General features: G+C 45.0%; 1 protein-coding gene across 4 annotated transcripts; it reads right to left on the bottom strand.

Annotated features, from left to right (window-relative positions):
* Window positions 1–308: 308 nt before the first annotated feature.
* Window positions 309–19,183, bottom strand: SDHAF2 (succinate dehydrogenase complex assembly factor 2). Of its 4 annotated transcripts, none has more exons than XM_003909732.4 (4): window positions 19,051–19,183; window positions 10,310–10,533; window positions 10,038–10,147; window positions 309–1,108 (listed from the first exon to the last, which is right to left on the bottom strand). In XM_003909732.4, the coding sequence occupies exons 1-4, from the start codon at window positions 19,084–19,086 to the stop codon at window positions 978–980; spliced, it is 501 nt and encodes a 166-aa protein (XP_003909781.1). In that variant the 5' UTR covers window positions 19,087–19,183; the 3' UTR covers window positions 309–977. The 4 variants fall into 4 exon arrangements, with proteins under 4 accessions (XP_003909781.1, XP_009184151.1, XP_009184152.1 ...); XM_009185887.4 differs by having other exon boundaries at window positions 18,875–19,100; XM_009185888.4 differs by lacking the exon at window positions 19,051–19,183 and adding an exon at window positions 13,470–13,527.
* Window positions 19,184–19,192: the final 9 nt, after the last annotated feature.

The following is a 19,192-nucleotide window of genomic DNA, read 5'->3' as shown; positions in this document are numbered from 1 at the left end:
TTCTACTGCCTAGATTACAGCTCTGAGGGCAAAACCCCTCCAGGGAGGGCACCACTAGCAACACAGAAGTCACACAGAGCTTTTAAAAACACTTCTAACTAATTCATTCTAATATATTATTTCTTATGTATTATTATTTAGTCAACTAAAATAACTGTGAAGACTGTAGGAATGAGGGGGAAAGTTTTCTATAGTGCTACATGGAAATAAAACCTGTAATTGTGAATTTGTAAAACTCCATAAACATATGACTATGGGTTATATGAAAACAGACAAAATTAAAATTAATTGTGAGGGCTGGGAAATTGTAAATTTCCTTTTTTCAGTATTCTTTAATAATTCTCTTTCAACTTACAAAGTGTATGTTTTAAAGAAAGCCCAATGATGAAGATGTTGACTCTTAAGCAGCGTGCCTACGCCATTCTTGCCTGTGGCCCTCATTCTGCCTGCTGTGCCTTTGAAGGATTTGGCTCAGGAGGCTGGGATCAGCTTCCCTTCGCAGAAGGAGCCATACCAGGTTGGAAGTGGGGAGTTCCACTTCAACAAAACCCTGGGCCACTGAGGGCAGGGAGCTGCAGGGAGGGCGGGCGGCTTTCCTTATCGCACGCACAGCTGGCTGCCTCTTTTCTTTGAGTACACTTGGGCTGAGGCAATGAGCAAGCACAATTGCTTCGCCTGCAGCGCCCTCTCGTGGCAGACTTCCTCTAGAGATAGCAGCCAGGCAAGGCCTGCATGCCAGCATTGCTGAGAAATCACTTTTGAGGCTCACAGTTGAACAAAAAAGTATGAGAATGAGTCACATTGCACATTTACATGTATGTCCTGGGAAAGGGTTGTGTCCATCACTTGAGGCAGGACCAATGGTCTGGGGTGGGGCAGCTGGGCATCTAAAGAGAAGCTGGAAGCCAAGGCTAACGTCCATCGTAAGTAGTTACCATCCGCAGACTGAACCCCTATGCCAGGCTGTGCAGCACAGCTCAACGTGGCTTTTCAAAGAGGTATTCGAGATCTGGGGCACGCAGTCTCTGCTCTTTGTTTTTGTTTTTAGCAAAGTCTCTCAGCAGGGCCATGACTTCATTTTCAAATATTTCTGGGGCTGGTTTAGCTTCTGCAAGAGAAGAGTGGGCAGAAAAAATTATGCCATAATCAGTCAATGCTCAGGTATGAGAATCTTAAAACTTGAAACATTGGCCAAGAACCACAGATGGATATATAGACTGTCTCCATCCTTCTTCTAAATATACACGATGTTAGCCTATACCAGGGGGTGGCAAACTGTGGGAGCCTATATTTGCAAGTCGTTTTATTGGAACAGCTGCTCCCAATGGTTTACATATTATCCATGCTGCTTTTGTGTTACGACAGCAGAATCGGGTACTTGCAACAGAGACCATATGACTACAAGTAAAATATTTACTATCTGATCCTTTATGAACAAGTTTGCTGACCCCTGGCCCGCACAATCTTAGCCGTACTACTTTGCTTTGCATTTGTCAATTCCATTGTTCCCCAGACATTGTGTTTTCCCTTGCAATGTATACCTTTCTTGAAACAAAACCTCTTTCTCCTTTGTCAATCAGTTAGAGGTCCTCAGTTTTAAGAGACAGAAACTAACAACTCTAGTAAACATAAGCAAAAAGGAATTTATTGGAAGGATATTAGAGGCACACAGAACTGTCATGGGCCTAAAGAACCAGATTTCAGTGAACGGGCAATGAAGATACTGAATCAGAAGAATGAGAAGGTCAGCCTCGGTCTACGGCAGCAGGTCTGGCAGTGCACTGCTCCCTCTGACCTTTCTCTACACCCTCGGGACACTTATTTAAGATGCCAATTACAAGCAAAGCCTCCCACTGCCAAAGCCGAGGAACTGTGCTCCAAAATTACCCTTCCACCAACTCTAGGTATGATGCCAGAAGAGAGAATTCCTCAAAACCAAGTCAGATTCTCCCTTACTCGGCACAGGGCCTGGCATCTAGTGAGGGCTCTGTTTTCATGTGACAATCAAAATAAGATCAAAGAGGTTTTGGCTTCCTCTAAGAATGCAGAAAGTTGGAAAGAATATCACACTCACTGTAACAACAAAAAAAGCCACATAAACTACAAATATCATGACTCTTCTCAAAGATATCAGAGAGCTGAGGTCACAGGGTAACCCAACAGATGAAACCTAAGGAAAAAGAGGCCCTTCAAAGGAGAAACGAGAGCTGTGTACTTGCTCACCTGTGGCAGGCACAGGAATAAGAGACACTGGACATCATACAAATGGGTAAAAGAAATTCAGCTAAAAAAAATTTTTTTTTTTTGGCCGGGTGCGGTGGCTCAAGCCTGTAATCCCAGCACTTTGGGAGGCCGAGATGGGCAGATCACGAGGTCAGGAGATCGAGACCATCCTGGCTAACACGGTGAAACCCCGTCTCTACTAAAAAATACAAAAAAAAAAAAAAAACTAGCCAGGCGAGGTGGCGGGCGCCTGTAGTCCCAGCTACTCGGGAGGCTGAGGCAGGAGAATGGTGTAAACCCGGGAGGCGGAGCTTGCAGTGAGCTGAGATCCAGCCACTGCACTCCAGCCTGGGCGACAGAGTGAGACTCTGTCTCAAAAAAACAAAAAAAAAAACAAAAAAAAATTTTTTTTAAAAATTAATACAGACAGGGCCAGCCTTATGTGGCCCAGGGTAGACTGCAGTAGCTAGTCAGAGGTGCAGTTCCACTATTGATCAGCACAGGAATTCTGATCTGTTCCACTTCTAGCGTGGGCTGGTTCACCCCTCCTTAGGGAATCGGGTGGTCACCTGCTTCTGAGACGTCAACATATTGATGCCAAGCTTATTACAGCAGACACCTGACCGGTATAGTGCACTGCAGCCCAGAACTCCTGGGCTCCAGCAATCCTGCTGTCTCAGCCTCCAGAGCAGCCGGGACTGCAGGCCTGTGCCACTAAAATTTGCAATGAATTGTTAAAAGCCAAGTGTGGAGGCTGGGCGTGGTGGCTCACGCCTGTAATCCCAGCACTTTGGGAGGCCAAGGCGGGTGGATCACGAGGTCAGGAGATCGAGACCATCCTGGCTAACACGGTGAAACTCCGTCTCTACTAAAAATACAAAAAATTAGCCGGGTGTAGTGGCGGGCGCCTGTAGTCCCAGCTACTCGGGAGGCTGAGGCAGGAGAATGGCGTGAACCTGGGAGGTGGAGCTTGCAGTGAGCTGAGATCGTGCCACTGCACTCCAGTCTGGGAGACACAGCGAGACTCCGTCTCAAAAAAAAAGCCAAGTGTGGGCTAGCATGAGTGTATAAAACCACAGATACAGGTTGGGCACAGTGGCTCACACCTGTAATCCCAGCACTTTGGGAGGCTGAGGCGGGTGGATCACCTGATGTCAGGAGTTCGAGACCAGCCTGGCCAACATGGTGAAACCCGTCTCAACTGAAAATACAAAAATTAGCCAAGTGTGGTGGCGGGCGCCTGTAATCCCAGCTACTCGGGAGGCTAAGGCAGGAGAATTGCTTGAACCCAGGAGGCAGAGGTTGCAGTGAGCCAAGATTGTGCCACTGCACTCTAGCCTGGGCTACAAGAGTGAAACTCTGTCTCAAAAAAATAAATAAATAAAAATAAAAATAAAACCCCAGACAAATGGAATATGCACCCACTCACAGGTTCTTCTCACAAAGGTGTGCTCTTGACAAAGACTGGGTAGAAAGCAGGAGGCTAGAAAGAACCTCCCTCATTGATAAAGACCAGGAGGAGGGGAAAAGCCAATGCGGCCAAAAAAATGCACATCCCAGTGCTTTGGGAACCCAAGGCAGAACTGCTTGAGGCCAGGAGTTTGAGACCAGCTTGAGCAACACAGTGAGACCCCATTTCTACAAAAACAAACAAAAATAGCTGGGTGTGGTGGCATGCACCTCTAGTCCTACCTACTTGGGAAGCTGAAGCAGGAGGATTATGTGAGCCGAGCTCGAAGCTGCAGTGAGCTAAGATTGCACCACTGTACTCTAGCTTTGGTAACAGAACGAGACCCCGTCTCAGGAAAAAAAAAAAAAAAAAAGCATAAAGCCCAGCCTGGACTCTTTTCCTCTACCCCTATGGGAGAGGCCCTATCACTGAGAAATCCCAGCTCCAAGACCCAGGACCACATGGGCTACTTGGGACTAAGGCTAGACCAGGACAACAGAGAGTGCCATCCCAACCTCTCCTCTCCTGAACCAAGCATCAGGTGGAAAGCAACAGGAAGGCTGCTGCACTGGGGGATGACAAGAACACGGACAGAGATTCCCTCTGAGACACAGAAATGCAAGGAAGGCTGAGAGCTGAAGGTAGAATAGGGTTTCTCTCAAGAAACCCTTGGCCGGGCGCGGTGGCTCAAGCCTGTAATCCCAGCACTTTAGGAGGCCGAGGTGGGCGGATCACAAGGTCAGGAGATCGAGACCATCCTGGCTAACATGGTGAAACCCCGTCTCTACTAAAAATACAAAAAATTAGCCAGGGGTGGTGGTAGGCACCTGTAGACCCAGCTACTCGGGAGACTGAGGCAGGAGAATGGCGTGAACCCGGGAGGTGGAGCTTGCAGTAGGCCGAGATCGCGCCACTGCACTCCAGCCTGAGTGACAGAGCGAGACTCCGTCTCAAAAAAAAGAAAAAAAAAAAAAGAAGAAACCCTTTGGAGGCCGTGCGCGGTGGCTCACGCCTATAACCCCAGCACTTTGGGAGGCCCAGGAGGGCGAATCATGAGGTCAGGAGATCGACACCATCCTGGCTAACACGGTGAAACCCCATCTCTACAAAAAATTAGCCAGGCGTGGTGGCACGCACCTGTAATCCCAGCTACTCAGGAGGCTGAGGCAGGAGAATCGCTTCAACCCGGGAGGTGGAGGTTGCAGGGAGCCGAGATGGCTGGGCGACAGAGCCAGCTTCCACCCTAAGCACATGTTAACTAACACTAGACACTGGTAATGCAATGAAGGTAACCAAAGCAAAAACAAAACCCAAGCTGAGCTTACCTCCCAACTCACTGACTTGATCCCCATACTAACAGTAAAGCAGAAGCACCCCAATTGTAAGCATAAATACATACCTCAGTCTTTACTGTCTTACCCCAATGTCTAATAATCAACACAAAATTACTACAGACACATACACGAAAGAAGGAAAAACAACACACTGTCAAGGGACAAAGAAATCAACAGAAGCAGATTGAGGGATGACCCAGACGTTAGAACTATCAGACAGGGAATTTAAAATGACTATGACTAATATTAAAGGCGCCCGTGGAAAAAGCAGACAAAATGTATGAACAGATGAGAAATTCTAGCAGAGTTAGAAACTCCAAAAGTCAAACGGAAATGCTAAAAATAAATACAGTAGCAGATATGCAGAATGATTTCAACAGGCTCATCATGAGATTTGGCATCATCAAGGAAAGAATTAGTGGAAGATAAGTCAAGAGATATTATCTAATACAAATTACCCAAACTGATATACAAAGAGAAAAAAGAGTGAAAAAACACAAAACAGAGAACCCAAAAGCTGTTGGACAGACTGAGCACAGTGGCTCACGCCTGTAACCCCGACACTTTAAGGGGCTGAGGTGGATGGATCACTTGAGGCCAGGAGTACAAGACCAGCCTGGCCAACACGGTGAAACCTGTCTCTACTAAAAATACAAAAAAATTAGCTAGGCATGGTGGCATGTGCCTGTGGTCCCAGTTGCTCAGGAGGCTGAGGCATGAGAATCACTTGGACCCAGGAGGCAGAGGTTGCAGTGAGCCAAGATCACGCCACTGCACTCCAACCTGGGTGACACAGCAAGACTGTCTCAAAAAACCAAAAAACCAAAACAAACAACCCCCACAAAAGCTGTTGGACAATATTAAACCATTTAACTAAGTATAACTAGAATCCTAGAGGGAAAAGAGGGAGAAAACAAAGCAGAAGAAATATCTGAAGGGATAATAGCTGAGAATTTTTCAACAATAATAAAAGATGAAAACGCAGATCCAAAATGCCCAGAGAACCCAAAAGCACGATAAATATAAAATAAATACCTACATATATAATATTGAAATAGCTAGAAACCAAAGACAAACTATTGAAAAGATTCAGAAAAAGAAGATACACACAAAGGAACAAAGATACAGCAGACCTGGTCACAAACTATGGAAATGAGAAAACAGCACATGGTAACACAAGAGGGAATGTGAAGCTGGCGACACACCGAAGGTAACCAGAGCAAAACCAAAGCCCAAACCCAGTGGAACTCTTGACTACCTGATCTTGTACACTAAGAGCTGGAGGTAGAAGTATATCTATTTAACAGAAGAAAAAACATTGTGACCCTCAAATTCTATATCCAGTGAAAGTATCTTCCAAAATGGAAAATCTGGCCAGGCATGGTGGCTCACACCTGTAATCCCAGCACTTTGGGAGGCCAAGGCAGGTGGATCACTTGAGCTCAGGAGTTTGAGACCAGTCTGGGCAACATGGCAAACCCTCATCTCCACAAAAAATACAGTAACAACAACAAAAATTAGCTGGGCATGGTGGTGCAGGCCCATAGTTCCAGCTATTATGGAGGCTGAGGTAGGAGGATCGCTTGAGCCCAGGAGGTGGAGCCTGCACTGAGCCATGACTGCACCACTGCACTCCAGTCTAGGTGACAGAGTGAGATCCTGTCTTAGAAAAAAAAAAAAAGGGGGGGGGGGGGGGGGGGGGGGCAAATTTGAAGAGACACGTCACCAAATATACATAAAGGGCTGATAAGCCCATGAAAAGATCCTCAATATTATTAGTCATTCCAGACATGCCAATTAAAGCTATAGTGATATACCAATATATACTTCTTGGAACGGCTAAAAACAAAAATAAAATCCTGATAATACAAAGTGTGGGTAAAGATGTGGAACACCAACCCCTCCCTTCAGGTCCAACACCCTGGCAATCACTGATTTGTCCCTGTAAATTTTGCCTTTTTCAGATTATCATGTAAACAGAATCACATTCTTTGAGCCCGATTATGTACTGAGTATGTACTCTTTGAGTCTGACCTCTTTTTTTTTTTGAGATGGAGTCTCGCTCTGTTGCCCAGGCTGGAGTACAGTGGCATGATCTCAGCTCACTGCAACCTCCGACTCCCCGGTTTGAGAGATTCTCCTGTCCCAGCCTCCCAAGTAGCTGGGATTACAGGCACCCGCCACCACACCCAGTATTTTTAGTAGAGACAGGGTTTCACCATGTTGGCCAGGATGGTCTCGATCTCCTGACTTCATGATCCACCCACCTCAGCCTACCAAAGTGCTGAGATTACAGGCGTGAGCCACTGCGCTCGGCTGAGTCTGACCTCTTTTGCTTAGCACAGAAGTTGGCAAACTATGCCCTGTGAGCTAAGAATGAGTTTTAGAGATTAGATCTCACTCTTGCCCAGGCTGAAATGCAGTGGCGTGATCATAGGTCACTGCAGTCTCTGAACTCCTGGGCTCAAGTGATCCTCCCAAGTAGCTGGGAATACAGCGTGCACCACCAAGTCCAGCTAATTTATTTTTATTTTTGGAGACAGGGGGTCTATGTTGCCCAGGCTGGTCCCAAACTCCTGGCCTCAAGAGATCCTTTGCCTCAGCCTCCCAAAGCACTGGAATTACAGGTGTGAGCCACTACATCCAGCCAAGAATGATTTTTCAATGGTTGGGGGAAAAAAATCAAAAGTATATTTCATAACTGGTGAAAACAGTATGAAATTCAAATTTCAGTGTCCACAATAAGGCTTTATTGAAACACAAACATATTCTTTTGTTTATCCGTTGTCTGTGGCTGCTTTCATGCTACAAAGGTCGAGGTTTGAATAGTTATGAGAGGCTGTATGGCCTGCAAAGCCTAAAATATTCACTCTCTATATTTACTATCTATATTTACCTATTACAGAAAAAGCTTACTATCTATATTTACCTATTACAGAAAAAACATATTAAAAGTTTTATTTATTTATTTTTGAGACAGAGTCTCATTCTGTTGCCCAGGCTGGAGTGCAGTGGCCTGACCTTGGCTCACTGCAACCTCTGCCTCCCAGGTTCAAGCGATTCTCCTGCCTCAGCCTCCTGAGTAGCTGGGACTACAGGCACCCGCCACCACACCCAGCTAATATTTTGTAGTTTTAGTAGAGACGGGGTATTGTCATGCTGGCCAGGCTGTTCTCAAACTCCTGGGAGGCAGGAGTTTTGTATCATTTCTGATACAAATATTGAGACACAAAAACAGCAGTTGCAGAGTGTGGCAGAAATGAATGACACATCCCCTAATATCCAATTTTCATCGATAACAGAATCTCCAACATAGCGGGGCAGATGGAATAGAGTATATTATTTTTCCTTATGGTCAGATGTAGCCAAGTAACTAAGCTGTGGCCAATGGCAAATAAGTGGGAGTATGCTGGATAATTTCCTGAGCGGGATCTACCAAGGAGGGGTATGCACTTCCACACACTTTTTCTGGGCTGAAATGTGAACAGGACAGCTCCAGCAGCTGTCCTGCATCAAGAAGTAGACAATACATGCTAGGATGAAAGAGCAGCAAGTTGGGGTGACCTGGACCCATGACTTTTTGACGCCCCTCTGTGAGCTCTGGAGTGTGCCTTCCTCTGGACTTCCGTCATGAGAAAGACCGTTCTACCTGGTTTAAGCCATTATTGTTTTGGATTTTTTTTTACTCATAGCCAAAGTTAATCCTAACTATACACAGTTAGAATTCATTCCTCATAAAGGCTGTGTCTGAATGAAACTTTTTTTTTTTTGAGACAGTCTCACTCTGTTGCCCAGGATGGAGTGCAGTGGTGCAATCTCAGCTCACTGCAATCTCTGTCTCCCAGGCTCAAACGATTCTCTTGCCTCAGCCTCCCAAATAGCTGAGATTGCAGGTGCCCGCCACCTTCCTCGGCTAATTTTTGTATTTTTTGTAGAGATGAGGTTTCCCTGTGTTGGCCAGGTTGGTCTCAAGCTCCTAACCTCAAGTGATCCATCCGCCTCAGCCTCCCAAAGTGCTCAGATTAGAGGCATGAGCCACCGCGCCCGGCCAGAATGAAACTATTGAGGAGCTCTGGCTATGCAGACTTAGTTGTCTGATTCCATTCCATTTCCAGCATGGTTCTTCTTCAACCTTTGACACTGTGAGCGTCACATACCCTTCCACTAAACTCCTGTTTGCTTAAGTGAGACAGACAAGTTTCTACTCTGTCTTACAAATAAAGAACCTTAACTGTTAAAACAAATTTTGGCCGGGCGCGGTGGCTCAAGCCTGTAATCCCAGCACTTTGGGAGGCCGAGACGGGTGGATCACCAGGTCAGGAGTTTGAGACCAGCCTGGCTAACACGGTGAAACCCCGTCTCTACTAAAAAATATAAAAAACTAGCCGGGCGAGGTGGCGGGCGCCTGTAGTCCCAGCTACTTGGGAGGCTGAGGCAGGAGAATGGCGTGAACCCGGGAGGCGGAGCTTGCAGTGAGCTGAGATCCGGCCACTGCACTCCAGCCTGGGTGACAGAGCGAGACTCCATCTCAAAAAAAAAAAAAAAAAAAAAAAAAACTACAAATTTTATACACTTAACAAAAATTTGAACAGTGTTTGGGTTGAGTGTCTACTTCATGAATAAAAGAAAAAAATTATAGGCCAGGCACGGTGGCTCATGCCTGTAATCCCAGCACTTTGGGAGGCCGAGGCAGGTGGATCACCTGAGGTCAGGAGTTCAAGACCAGCCTGACCAACACAGAGAAATCCCGTCTCTACTAAAAATACAAAATTACCCAGGCGTGGTGGCACATGCCTGTAATCGCAGGTACTCAGGAGGCCGAGGCAGGAGAATCGCTTGAACCTGGAAGGTAGAGGTTGCGGTGAGCCGAGATTATGCCATTGCACTCCAGCCTGGGCAACAAGAGAGAAACTCAGTCTCAAAAAAAAAAAAAAAAAAAAAGAAAGAAAGAAAGAAAAAAATTATCTAGGATACAATTCTAGACTCAAATCAGCCTATTTTCACATTATGCTGCTTATCGTGCCCAGTACCTGTGGCCCAGTAGTAAATATCCCAGTCATTACTAGGCTCATTAATCAGGCGGTCATAGAGATTCAGCTGCTTCTCTGTCATGTGCTGCAGGTGTTCTTTAGCAAAAAGGCTAAAAACAAGAAAGAGAAAAAGAAGAAGAGGTTGAGAAGGCTATGTCTAATAAAAGAGAAGTGACACCAAGAATCCTACTCCCGGGAGTCTCTCTGAACCTACTCTGGCTCAGGAGGCTGCCTGATTTAAAAAAAAAAAAAAAAGGCTCCTAGTCCCATACCTAAGAAGAATGCAGTTTTCCAACATTCCCCTCTTTCTGCTCTCATAGAGCAGGCGGGCTCTTTTGGTTTCTATGGATTCATCAGTTCTCTCCTGCCATGGAGGCAAAGGGATTTCAATCATGTCCTTTTGGGAATCTGTTGGGCTGTCACCTCTGTAGAAGCGTCTGAATGATGTCACGCTGAGCAAAGGAGACAACAGGCTGTGCCTTGACAGAGCAAGCATCTGAAAAGAACAAACCACAAACATCTTTACAGTAATGACAACTATCATCACTATCATTTACTCAATGCTTACTAGGTGCTGAATGCATTCAATCACATTTAGTCATGAGGAAATTATGCTGCTGGCCAGGCATAGCGGCGCATACCTATAATCCCAGCACTTTGGGATGTTGACGTGAGCATGATTACTTGAGTTCAGGAGTTCGAGACCAGCCTGGGCAACATAGTGAGACCCTGTCTCTACAAAAAATACAAAAATTAGTCAAAGTGGGGTAGTCCCACCATGATGCCTGTAGTCCCAGCTACTCAGGAGGCTGAAGTGGGAAGACCATCTGAGCCTGGGAAGGTCAAAGCTGCAGTGAGCTGTGATCGTACCACCGCATGCCAGCCTGGGCAACAGACCCTAGCCCCCCGAAAAAAGAAATTATGCTGATATTGTCCCCACTTTACAGCCAAGGAAAGAGAGGCTCAGGAAGGTTCAAAAACTCACCCCAAATCATCCAAATAGTAACTGCAATTAGAATTAAAATGCAGTCCCAACTGCAAATGTGTCCTTAACCAGTTCCTTTCCAGAAACTATGCTGGCAGAAACAATTTTTCCTTCCTTTGCACTCCCTTAAAATTCTTACTGTATGGTTTATACTCTACTCACTCACCTGTGTCAAATCCTGAGCACACAGAGACAGCATGATCCCTAATCCCCCAAAGGCTCCCAATCCAGAGAAGTGGATAAACTATCAAGATATGATGTCAAGGTGGTGACCTCAGCAAGAGGTGAAGATGGTGGAGTAGGAAACCCCAGATCTTCCTCCCCTGATGGAGACACTGAGCCAACAGCAACAAACAAACCAATTCCCTATGAGAAATCCAGAAACCAGTGAGAGGCTCCTGCTCCCCAGGTGAGCACAAAACCAGTTGCATCAAAGCCAGCAGAACAATTTGTAGCACTCATATGCCAGTCTCTCCCCTCCCTGCCCAAGCATGATCATGAGATAACCCCCAGCTCCTAGCTTCTACCTGAGATGGAAAGAGAAGACTGAAAAGTATGTATAATGTTCGGACCTTTGGGGGGGATCAGGTTTCTGTTTTGTTTGAATCTAAGTACTGACAGAAAAGGGCAGCAGGTTGAGGGAGAACAAAGAACCATGGAGAACAAAGGTGACAGTTTAGACTGGCAAGCACTCACTCCCTCATCACTCATCCTTGGCTCAGTGCAGAACAAGCAGGAGAAAACTCCCACCTCCCAGCTTCTCCCTAGGGAGGGAAAGAGGTGCAGTGTGCATCCAACATTCTAGCTTTTCAGGGGCTCCCTGGGGAACTGGTTTCTGTCTCTAAGCACTTGAAAGGATCTAGCACACTCTAAATGCCTGGTGGCTTGCTGCTGATCCAGAGCTTCCCTGAAACCGCAGAGAAAGGCCAATACAGCCCAGTGGCCTCTCCCAGGGTTAGGGGGAGTGGAGTGTGCATCTAACATTCTGACTTTTTTTTTTTTTTTTTGAGATTGAGTTTCGCTCTTGTTGCCCAGGCTGGAGTGCAACGGCGTGATCTCAGCTCACCGCAACCTCCGCCTCCCAGGATCAAGCGATTCTCCTGCCTCAGCCTCCCAAGTAGCTGGGATTTCAGGCATGCCCCACCACGCCCGGCTAATTTTGTATTTTTAGTAGAGACAGGGTTTCTCCATGTTGGTCAGGATGGTCTCGAACTCCTGACCTCAGGTGATCCACTCACCTTGGCCTCCCAAAGTGCTGGGATTACAGGCGCGAGCCACCACACCCTTGTAACATTCTGTCTTTTGGAGAAGCTACCAGAGGGACTGGTTTTTGTCTTGCCCAGCTTGGGGCACTGATGGGACATGGCATACTCTAAAAGTCTGGAGGCCACCAAAGAAGACAGCTGGGAGACTGCAGCAGCTCCAGAGAAACTGCAGTATCACAGGCAGACACTAGAGGGAGCAAGAAATTATGAGCTCCTGCAAAAGGAAACCGGCAAGTCCCTCTCATTGGGAATTTACATCCACAAGTCCAGAAAAGACACATCCTCAGGAAAGGATCGAGAGGCCCTCAGAATCTCTATCCATGCTGACTGGTGAAGGCCAATCACCAGTATAAAGACGAGGAGAGACAGATGATTTTTCAAATGTAGAAATCACCAGTACAAGTTACCAAGTACATGAATAAAGAGGGAAACATGGTCCAATTAAAGGAATGAAATAAATCTCCAGAAACGAACCTTAAAGAAACAGAAGTATATGAATCACCTGATAAAGAATTCAAACTAGTCATAATAAAGATGTTCAATGAGCTTTGGAAAGTGATGCTTGAACAAAATGAGAATACCAATAAAAAGACAGAAAACATTAAAAAATAACCAAATGAAAATTTTGGAGCTGAAGAATACAGTAACTGAATTGAAAAATTCACTAGAGGCCAGGCATGGTGGCTCACGTCTATAATTGTAGCACTTTGGGAGGCTGAGGCTGGAGGATCACTTGAGCTCAGGGGTTCGAGAACCAGCCTGGGCAACACAGTGAGACCCCGTCTCTAAAAAATAAAAATATATAAAAATTTGAAAATTAGGCCGGGCGCGGTGGCTGATGCCTGTAATCTCAGCACTTTGAAAGGCCGAGGCGGATGGATCACGAGGTCAGGAGGTGGAGACCATCCTGGCTAATGTGGTGAAACCCCATCTCTAATAAAAAATACAAAAAATTAGCTGGGCGTGGTGGCGGGCACCTGTAGTCCCAGCTGATAGGGAGGCTGAGGCAGGAGAATGGCGTGAACCTGGGAGGCAGAGCTTGCAGTGAGCCGAGATCGCGCCACTGCACTCCAGCCTGGGCGACAGAGCGAGACTGTATCTCAAAAAAATAAAATAAAATAAAATAAAATAAAATAAAATAAAATAAACACAAAAATTTACTAGAGAAGATCAATAGTAGACCTGATCAAGCAGCGGAGTCAGCAAACTCAAGGACCAGTCATTTGAAATAAGGGTTTTTCCTAAAAAAAAAAAAAAAAAAAAAGAATGAGAAAGAGTGAAGAAAGCCTTAGGGACTCCATCAAGGAGATCAATATACACATTATGAGAGTCCTATAGGAGAAAGACAGGGGCGGAAAGCTTATTAGAAGACATAATTGGCTGGGCTCAGTGGCTAATGCTTGTAATCCCAGCACTTTGGGAGGCTGAGGTGAACGCATCGCCTGAGATCAGGAGTTCTAGACCAGCCTGGCCAACATGGCGAAACCCCGTCTCTACTAAAAATACAAAAAGTAGCCAAGCATGGTGGCGGATGCCTGTAACCCCAGTTACTGGGGAGTCTGAGGCAGGAGGATTGCTTGAACCCAGGAGACAGAGGTTGCAGTGAGCTGAGACTGTGCCTTCGCACTCCAGCCTCGGTGACAGAGTGAGACTCCATCTCAAAAAAAAGACATAATGGCTGAAAACCCCCAAAGTTGGGGAAAGAAGTGGACATCCAGATTCAAGTCCAACAGATCTCAATTAGCACGAACCCAAAGAAGTCCACACTGAGACATATTTTAATCAAACTGTCAAAAGTCAGAAAAAGCTGGGTGCAGTGGCCTGTGCCTGTAGTCCCAGCTACCTGGGAGGCCGACGTGGGAGGACTGCTTGAACCCAAGAGTTAAATTACAACCTGAGCAACAAAGCAAGACCCTCTCTCTTTAAAGTCAGAAAAGAGACACCAGGGATGTGCATGCACACAGAAATGTGAGGACACAGTGAAAAGGTGGCCATCTGCAAGCCAAAGAGTGAGGCCTCAAAAGAAATCAAACCTGCCAACACCTTGCTCTTGACTTCTAGCCTCCAGGCTAGAAATTTCTATGAGAAAATTAATTTCTGTTTTTCAAACCACACAGGTTATAGCAGCCCCAGTAAACTAACACAGCATGCAATGAAAATTCAGATTACCAAGCCCCACCATAAACATTCTGGATCAGAATCTCTAGGACTGGGCCTTGGTGAATGAATTTTTAACAGCCCTCTAAGAGATTCTGATGCAGACTGAAGGCAGAGATTCCTACTTTCTGTACTAAAATAACATGGTTGAGTAATTTCTACAGAAATAAATGCGGATGGGGAGGACTATCATCATCAGTACAAGGTAGTTATTCTAATAATTGGGATGTCTTATTATTTTAGCCAAATTTCACCCTTTTTTTCCTGTTAGTATCAAGGCAGCATTCCATACAAGAAACAATAATGGCTGTCACATAGTTCCAGGGAATTGTGTGACACTGTTACGAGTGGCGTTAAATAAATTATCACCGGAAATTTCTATTGGAATATATTTGTCTTTGCAGGCAGGAATAGCTCTCTAATTATAAAAAATAGCTGGGCGCAGTGGCTCACGCCTGTAATCCCAGCACTTTGGGAGACTGAGGCGGGCAGATCACCTGAGGTCAGGAGTTCAAGACCAGCCTGGCCAACACAGTGAAACCCAATCTCTACTAAAACACAAACATTAGCCAGGCATGGTGTCCTGTAGTCCCAGCTACTCAGGACGCTGAGGCAGAAGAATCACTTGAACCTGGGAGGCACAGGTTGCAATGAGCTGAGATCGGGCCACTGTACTCCAGTTTGGGCAACAGAACGAGACTCCATTTCAAACAACAACAACAAAAAAATGCAGCCTAGATAGAGCAACAATAACAACAACAAAATCCCCAAAACTCTAAGAATAAAGGTTTCTAAGACATTAAAAAAAATTTATGAAAAATAATTGTATGCTTCTCTGGCTCATGTTTTATATCCTGTCAGTTAAAGACAGTTATCTTTCCAAAAACAAACTGTCAAAAGTCAAAGACAAATTTTGGAAGCAGCAAGAGAAAAAGCAACTTACCACATATGAGAAGGCCTCCAAAAGACTATCAGATTTCTCAACAGAAACCTTGCTGGCTAGGAGTGGGATAATATAATTCAAGATGTTGAAAGAAAAGAATTGCCAACCCAATATACTTATATCTGGCAAAGCTGTCCTTTAAAAACGTTGGAGAAATAAAGACTTCACCAGATAAAAGCTAGGGAGTTCATCACCACTAGACCTGCCTTACAAGAAATGCTAAAAGAAGTCCTCCAAGTAGAAAAGGAAAGACACTAGACAACAAAAGAAAATCACGGCCTATAATCCCAGCACTTTGGCAGGTCAAGGCAGGCGGATCATGAGGTCAGGAGTTAGAGACCAGCTTGGCCAACATGGCGAAACTCTGTCTCTACTAAAAATATGAAAATTAGCCGGGTGTGGTGGCACACGACTGTAATCCCAGCTACTCAGGAGGCTGAGGCAGGAGAACTGCTTGAACCCGGGAGACAGAGGTTGCAGTGGGCTGAGATCACGCCACTGCACTCCAGCCTGGGTGACAAGGCGAGACTTTGTCTCAAAAAAAAAAAAAGAAAGAAAACATAAAGCTCACTGGTAATGGTAAATATATAGACAAATACAGGGCTGGATGTGGTGGCTCACACCTACACTCCCAGCACTTTGGGAGGCCGAGGCAGGAGGATCACGAATTCAAGAGACAGAGACCATCCTGGCCAACATGGTGAAATCCCATCTCTACTAAAAATACAAAAATTAGCTGGGCCTGGCGGCACGCACCTACACTCCCAGCTACCCAGGAGGCTGAGGCAGGAGAATCGCTTGAACCCAGGAGGTGGAGGTTGCAGTGAGCCAACATCGTGCCACTGCACTCCAGCCTGGCAACAGAGCAAGACTCCATCTCAAAAAATATATATATATATATATATCTGTGTGTGTATATATATATAGACAAGTACAGAATACTGTAATACTGTAACTATGGTATGTAAATCACTTTTAATTTTGGTATAGAAATTAAAGACAAAAGTATAAAAATAACTATAAAAATTTGTTAATGGAGACAATATAAAAAGATGTAATTTGTGACACCAATAACATAAAAGGGGTCATAAAAGAGCAGAGTTTTTGTATGCAATGGAAATTAAGTTATCAATCAAAACAGATTGTTATGTTTTACATAAGCCACGTGGTAACCACAAAGAAATACCTGCGTAAGACATACAAGGAAATGAGAAATTCATTTCTCAAACTATGTGACTACAAAAAGAAAAAAAAGTCAATGAAATATAAAGGATGACAAGAGTGGAAAAGAGGAGCAAAAAAGTTGTAAGCCAGAGAACAGTTTACAAAATGGCAACAGCAAGCACGGTTGGCCCTCCATATCTGTGGGTTCCACACCTGCAAATTCAACCAACTGCACACTCAACCAACTGCACACTCAACCGTGGATCAAAAATATTCAAAAGAAATAACAAATAATACAACAATTAAAAAACAACTGAGATATAGTATAACAAGTATTTACATAGTCTTGACATTGTTTTCGGTATTATAAGTAATCTAGAAATAATTTAAAGCATATGAAAGGATGTGTGCGGTGGGGGAGACATACCTAATGTAAATGACGAGTTAATAGGTGCAGCACACCAACATGGCACATGTATACACATGTAACAAACCTGCACGTTGTGCACATGTACTCTAGAACATAAAGTATAATTTTAAAAAAAAGGAAAGAAAAAAAAAGAAAGGATATGTGTAGATTATATGCAACTACTATGCCATTTTATATGAGACTGAGCATCTGCAGATTTTGATATCCACAGAGGGTCCTACAACAGTCATCCCATGGATACAAAGGGATAATTGTACTTCCCTATTTTATTTTATTTATTTTTTGAGACAAGGTCTCACTCTTAATGCCCGGGCTGGAGTGCAGTTGCAAAATCACACCTCAATGCAGCCTTGACTTCTCAGACTCACTCCCACCTCAGCCTCTCAAGTAGCTGGGACTACAGGTGTGCACTACCACCCCTGTAAATTTTTTTAGTAGAGAAGGGGTTTTGCCATGTTGCCCAGGCTGGTCTCGAACTTCAGGACTCACATGATCCACTCACCTCGGCCGCTATTTATTTTAAGTATAAATGGATTAAACTCCAGGCCAGGCACGGAGGCTCACGCCTATAATCCCAGCACTTTGTGAGGCCAAGGTGGGCGGATCACGAGGTCCGGAGATCGAAACCATCCCGGCTAACACGGTGAAACCCAGTTTCTACTAAAAATACAAAAAATTAGCTGGGCATGGTGGCGGGCGCCTGTAGTCCCAGCTACTCGGGAGGCTGAGGCAGGAGAATGGCATGAACCCGGGAGGCAGAGCTTGCAGTGAGCTGAGATCACACCACTGCACTCCAACCTGTGCAACAGAGCGAGACTCTGTCTCAAAAATTTAATAATAATAATAAAATAAAATAAACTCCCCAATCAAAAGACATGAAATGGCTGAATGAATTTCTAAAAAAAGATTCAACTATATGCTGTACAAGAGACATTTTATTAAAACCTGGAAATCAATGGCAAAAGAAAAGCTGAAAAATTCACAAATATGTGGAAATTAAACAACACACTCTTGAATAATCAATGAGTCAAAGAAGACATCAAAAGGAAAATTAGAAAATATCTTGAGACACGCCGGGAATGGTGGCTCACGCCAGTAATCCCAGAACTTTTTGGAAAGCTGAGGCGGAAGGATCACTTGAGGCTAGGAGTTTGAGACCAGCCTGAGCAACATAGTGAGACCCTGTCTCTCCAAAAAAAAAAAAAAAGAAAAAAGAAGGAAAACAACAAAAAACAAACAAAAAAGAAACATCCTGAGACAAACTACAACCCAACATATACAAAATTGTGAGATGCCACAAAAGCAGTACTAAGAAGGAAGTTTATAGTGTAAACGCCTACATCAAAAAAGAATAAAGATCAAGTCCCTGGGTCTATAGGAAAAAAAAAAAAAAAAGAACAAAGATAAGGATGGGGGTAGGAGGGGAAGATAGAGGCAAAGTTCGTTACTTTGTAACAGCAGGATAGGAAAAAAGAATAAGTTCCAGTGCTCTATTACATATTAGAGTGACTACAGCTAGTAACACTGTACTGTGTATGTCAAGATGGCTAGAAAAAGATCTTGAAAAGTTATCACCACAAAGAAATGATAAAGATTTGCGGTGATGGACATGCTAACTACGCTGATTTGATTATACAACGTACACATGTATTAAAACATTACACTGTACCCCCATAAACACGTACAATTATTATATGTCCGTTATAAACAAAACAGAGCTCAAGATACTATGTGAAACCACGAAAGGCATTAAAGACTAAAGAATGGGGAGAAGGGGCGTCCAGAGGAAGTTGGGCTAACCCCGCCTGCGACGTAGGTGAGAGGTGAATTGAGTCTTGGACGATGACTTATCGTTTAAGCAGTTATTTCCAGACCGGCACACAGTAGGCTCACCAAAGAATGGAAGCGACCTTTATTTCCTGAGCTGCAGAATCGGCCTCTCCCTGGGCCTGCCCTTGCCCTAGGCTATCGGGCAGACGAACGCTCCCCAAGATAGAGACCACAGAAGAAGACAAAGCGTAATCCGCGCTGCCGCCCGCCCCGGACGCTAGAACGTTCTCTCTCCTCACCCGCGATGAAATCGAGAACACTGTGGACACCGCCATTTTCCCCACCTGCACCGGAAACCGGCTGCCCGGGCACTTCCGGGAACTCCTAGCCTCACGGCCAGCCGACTACGGCAGCCACGGAGGACCTGAGGCGGAAGGTGCG

The sequence above is a fragment of the Papio anubis genome, chromosome 12, assembly GCF_008728515.1.
Source record: "Papio anubis isolate 15944 chromosome 12, Panubis1.0, whole genome shotgun sequence".
Lineage (NCBI taxonomy): Eukaryota > Metazoa > Chordata > Mammalia > Primates > Cercopithecidae > Papio > Papio anubis.
This window is presented reverse-complemented; position numbering and strand designations above follow the sequence as displayed.

Coding starts and splice junctions, on each gene's coding strand:
- SDHAF2 (XM_003909732.4), bottom strand. CDS start 19,086: ATGGCGGTGTCCACAGTGTTCTCGATTTCATCGCGG. Junction 10,534..19,050: donor TGTTCTCGATTTCATCGCGG/GTGAGGAGAGAG, acceptor TGTTCTTTTCAG/ATGCTTGCTCTGTCAAGGCA. Junction 10,148..10,309: donor GAAAACTGCATTCTTCTTAG/GTATGGGACTAG, acceptor TCTTGTTTTTAG/CCTTTTTGCTAAAGAACACC.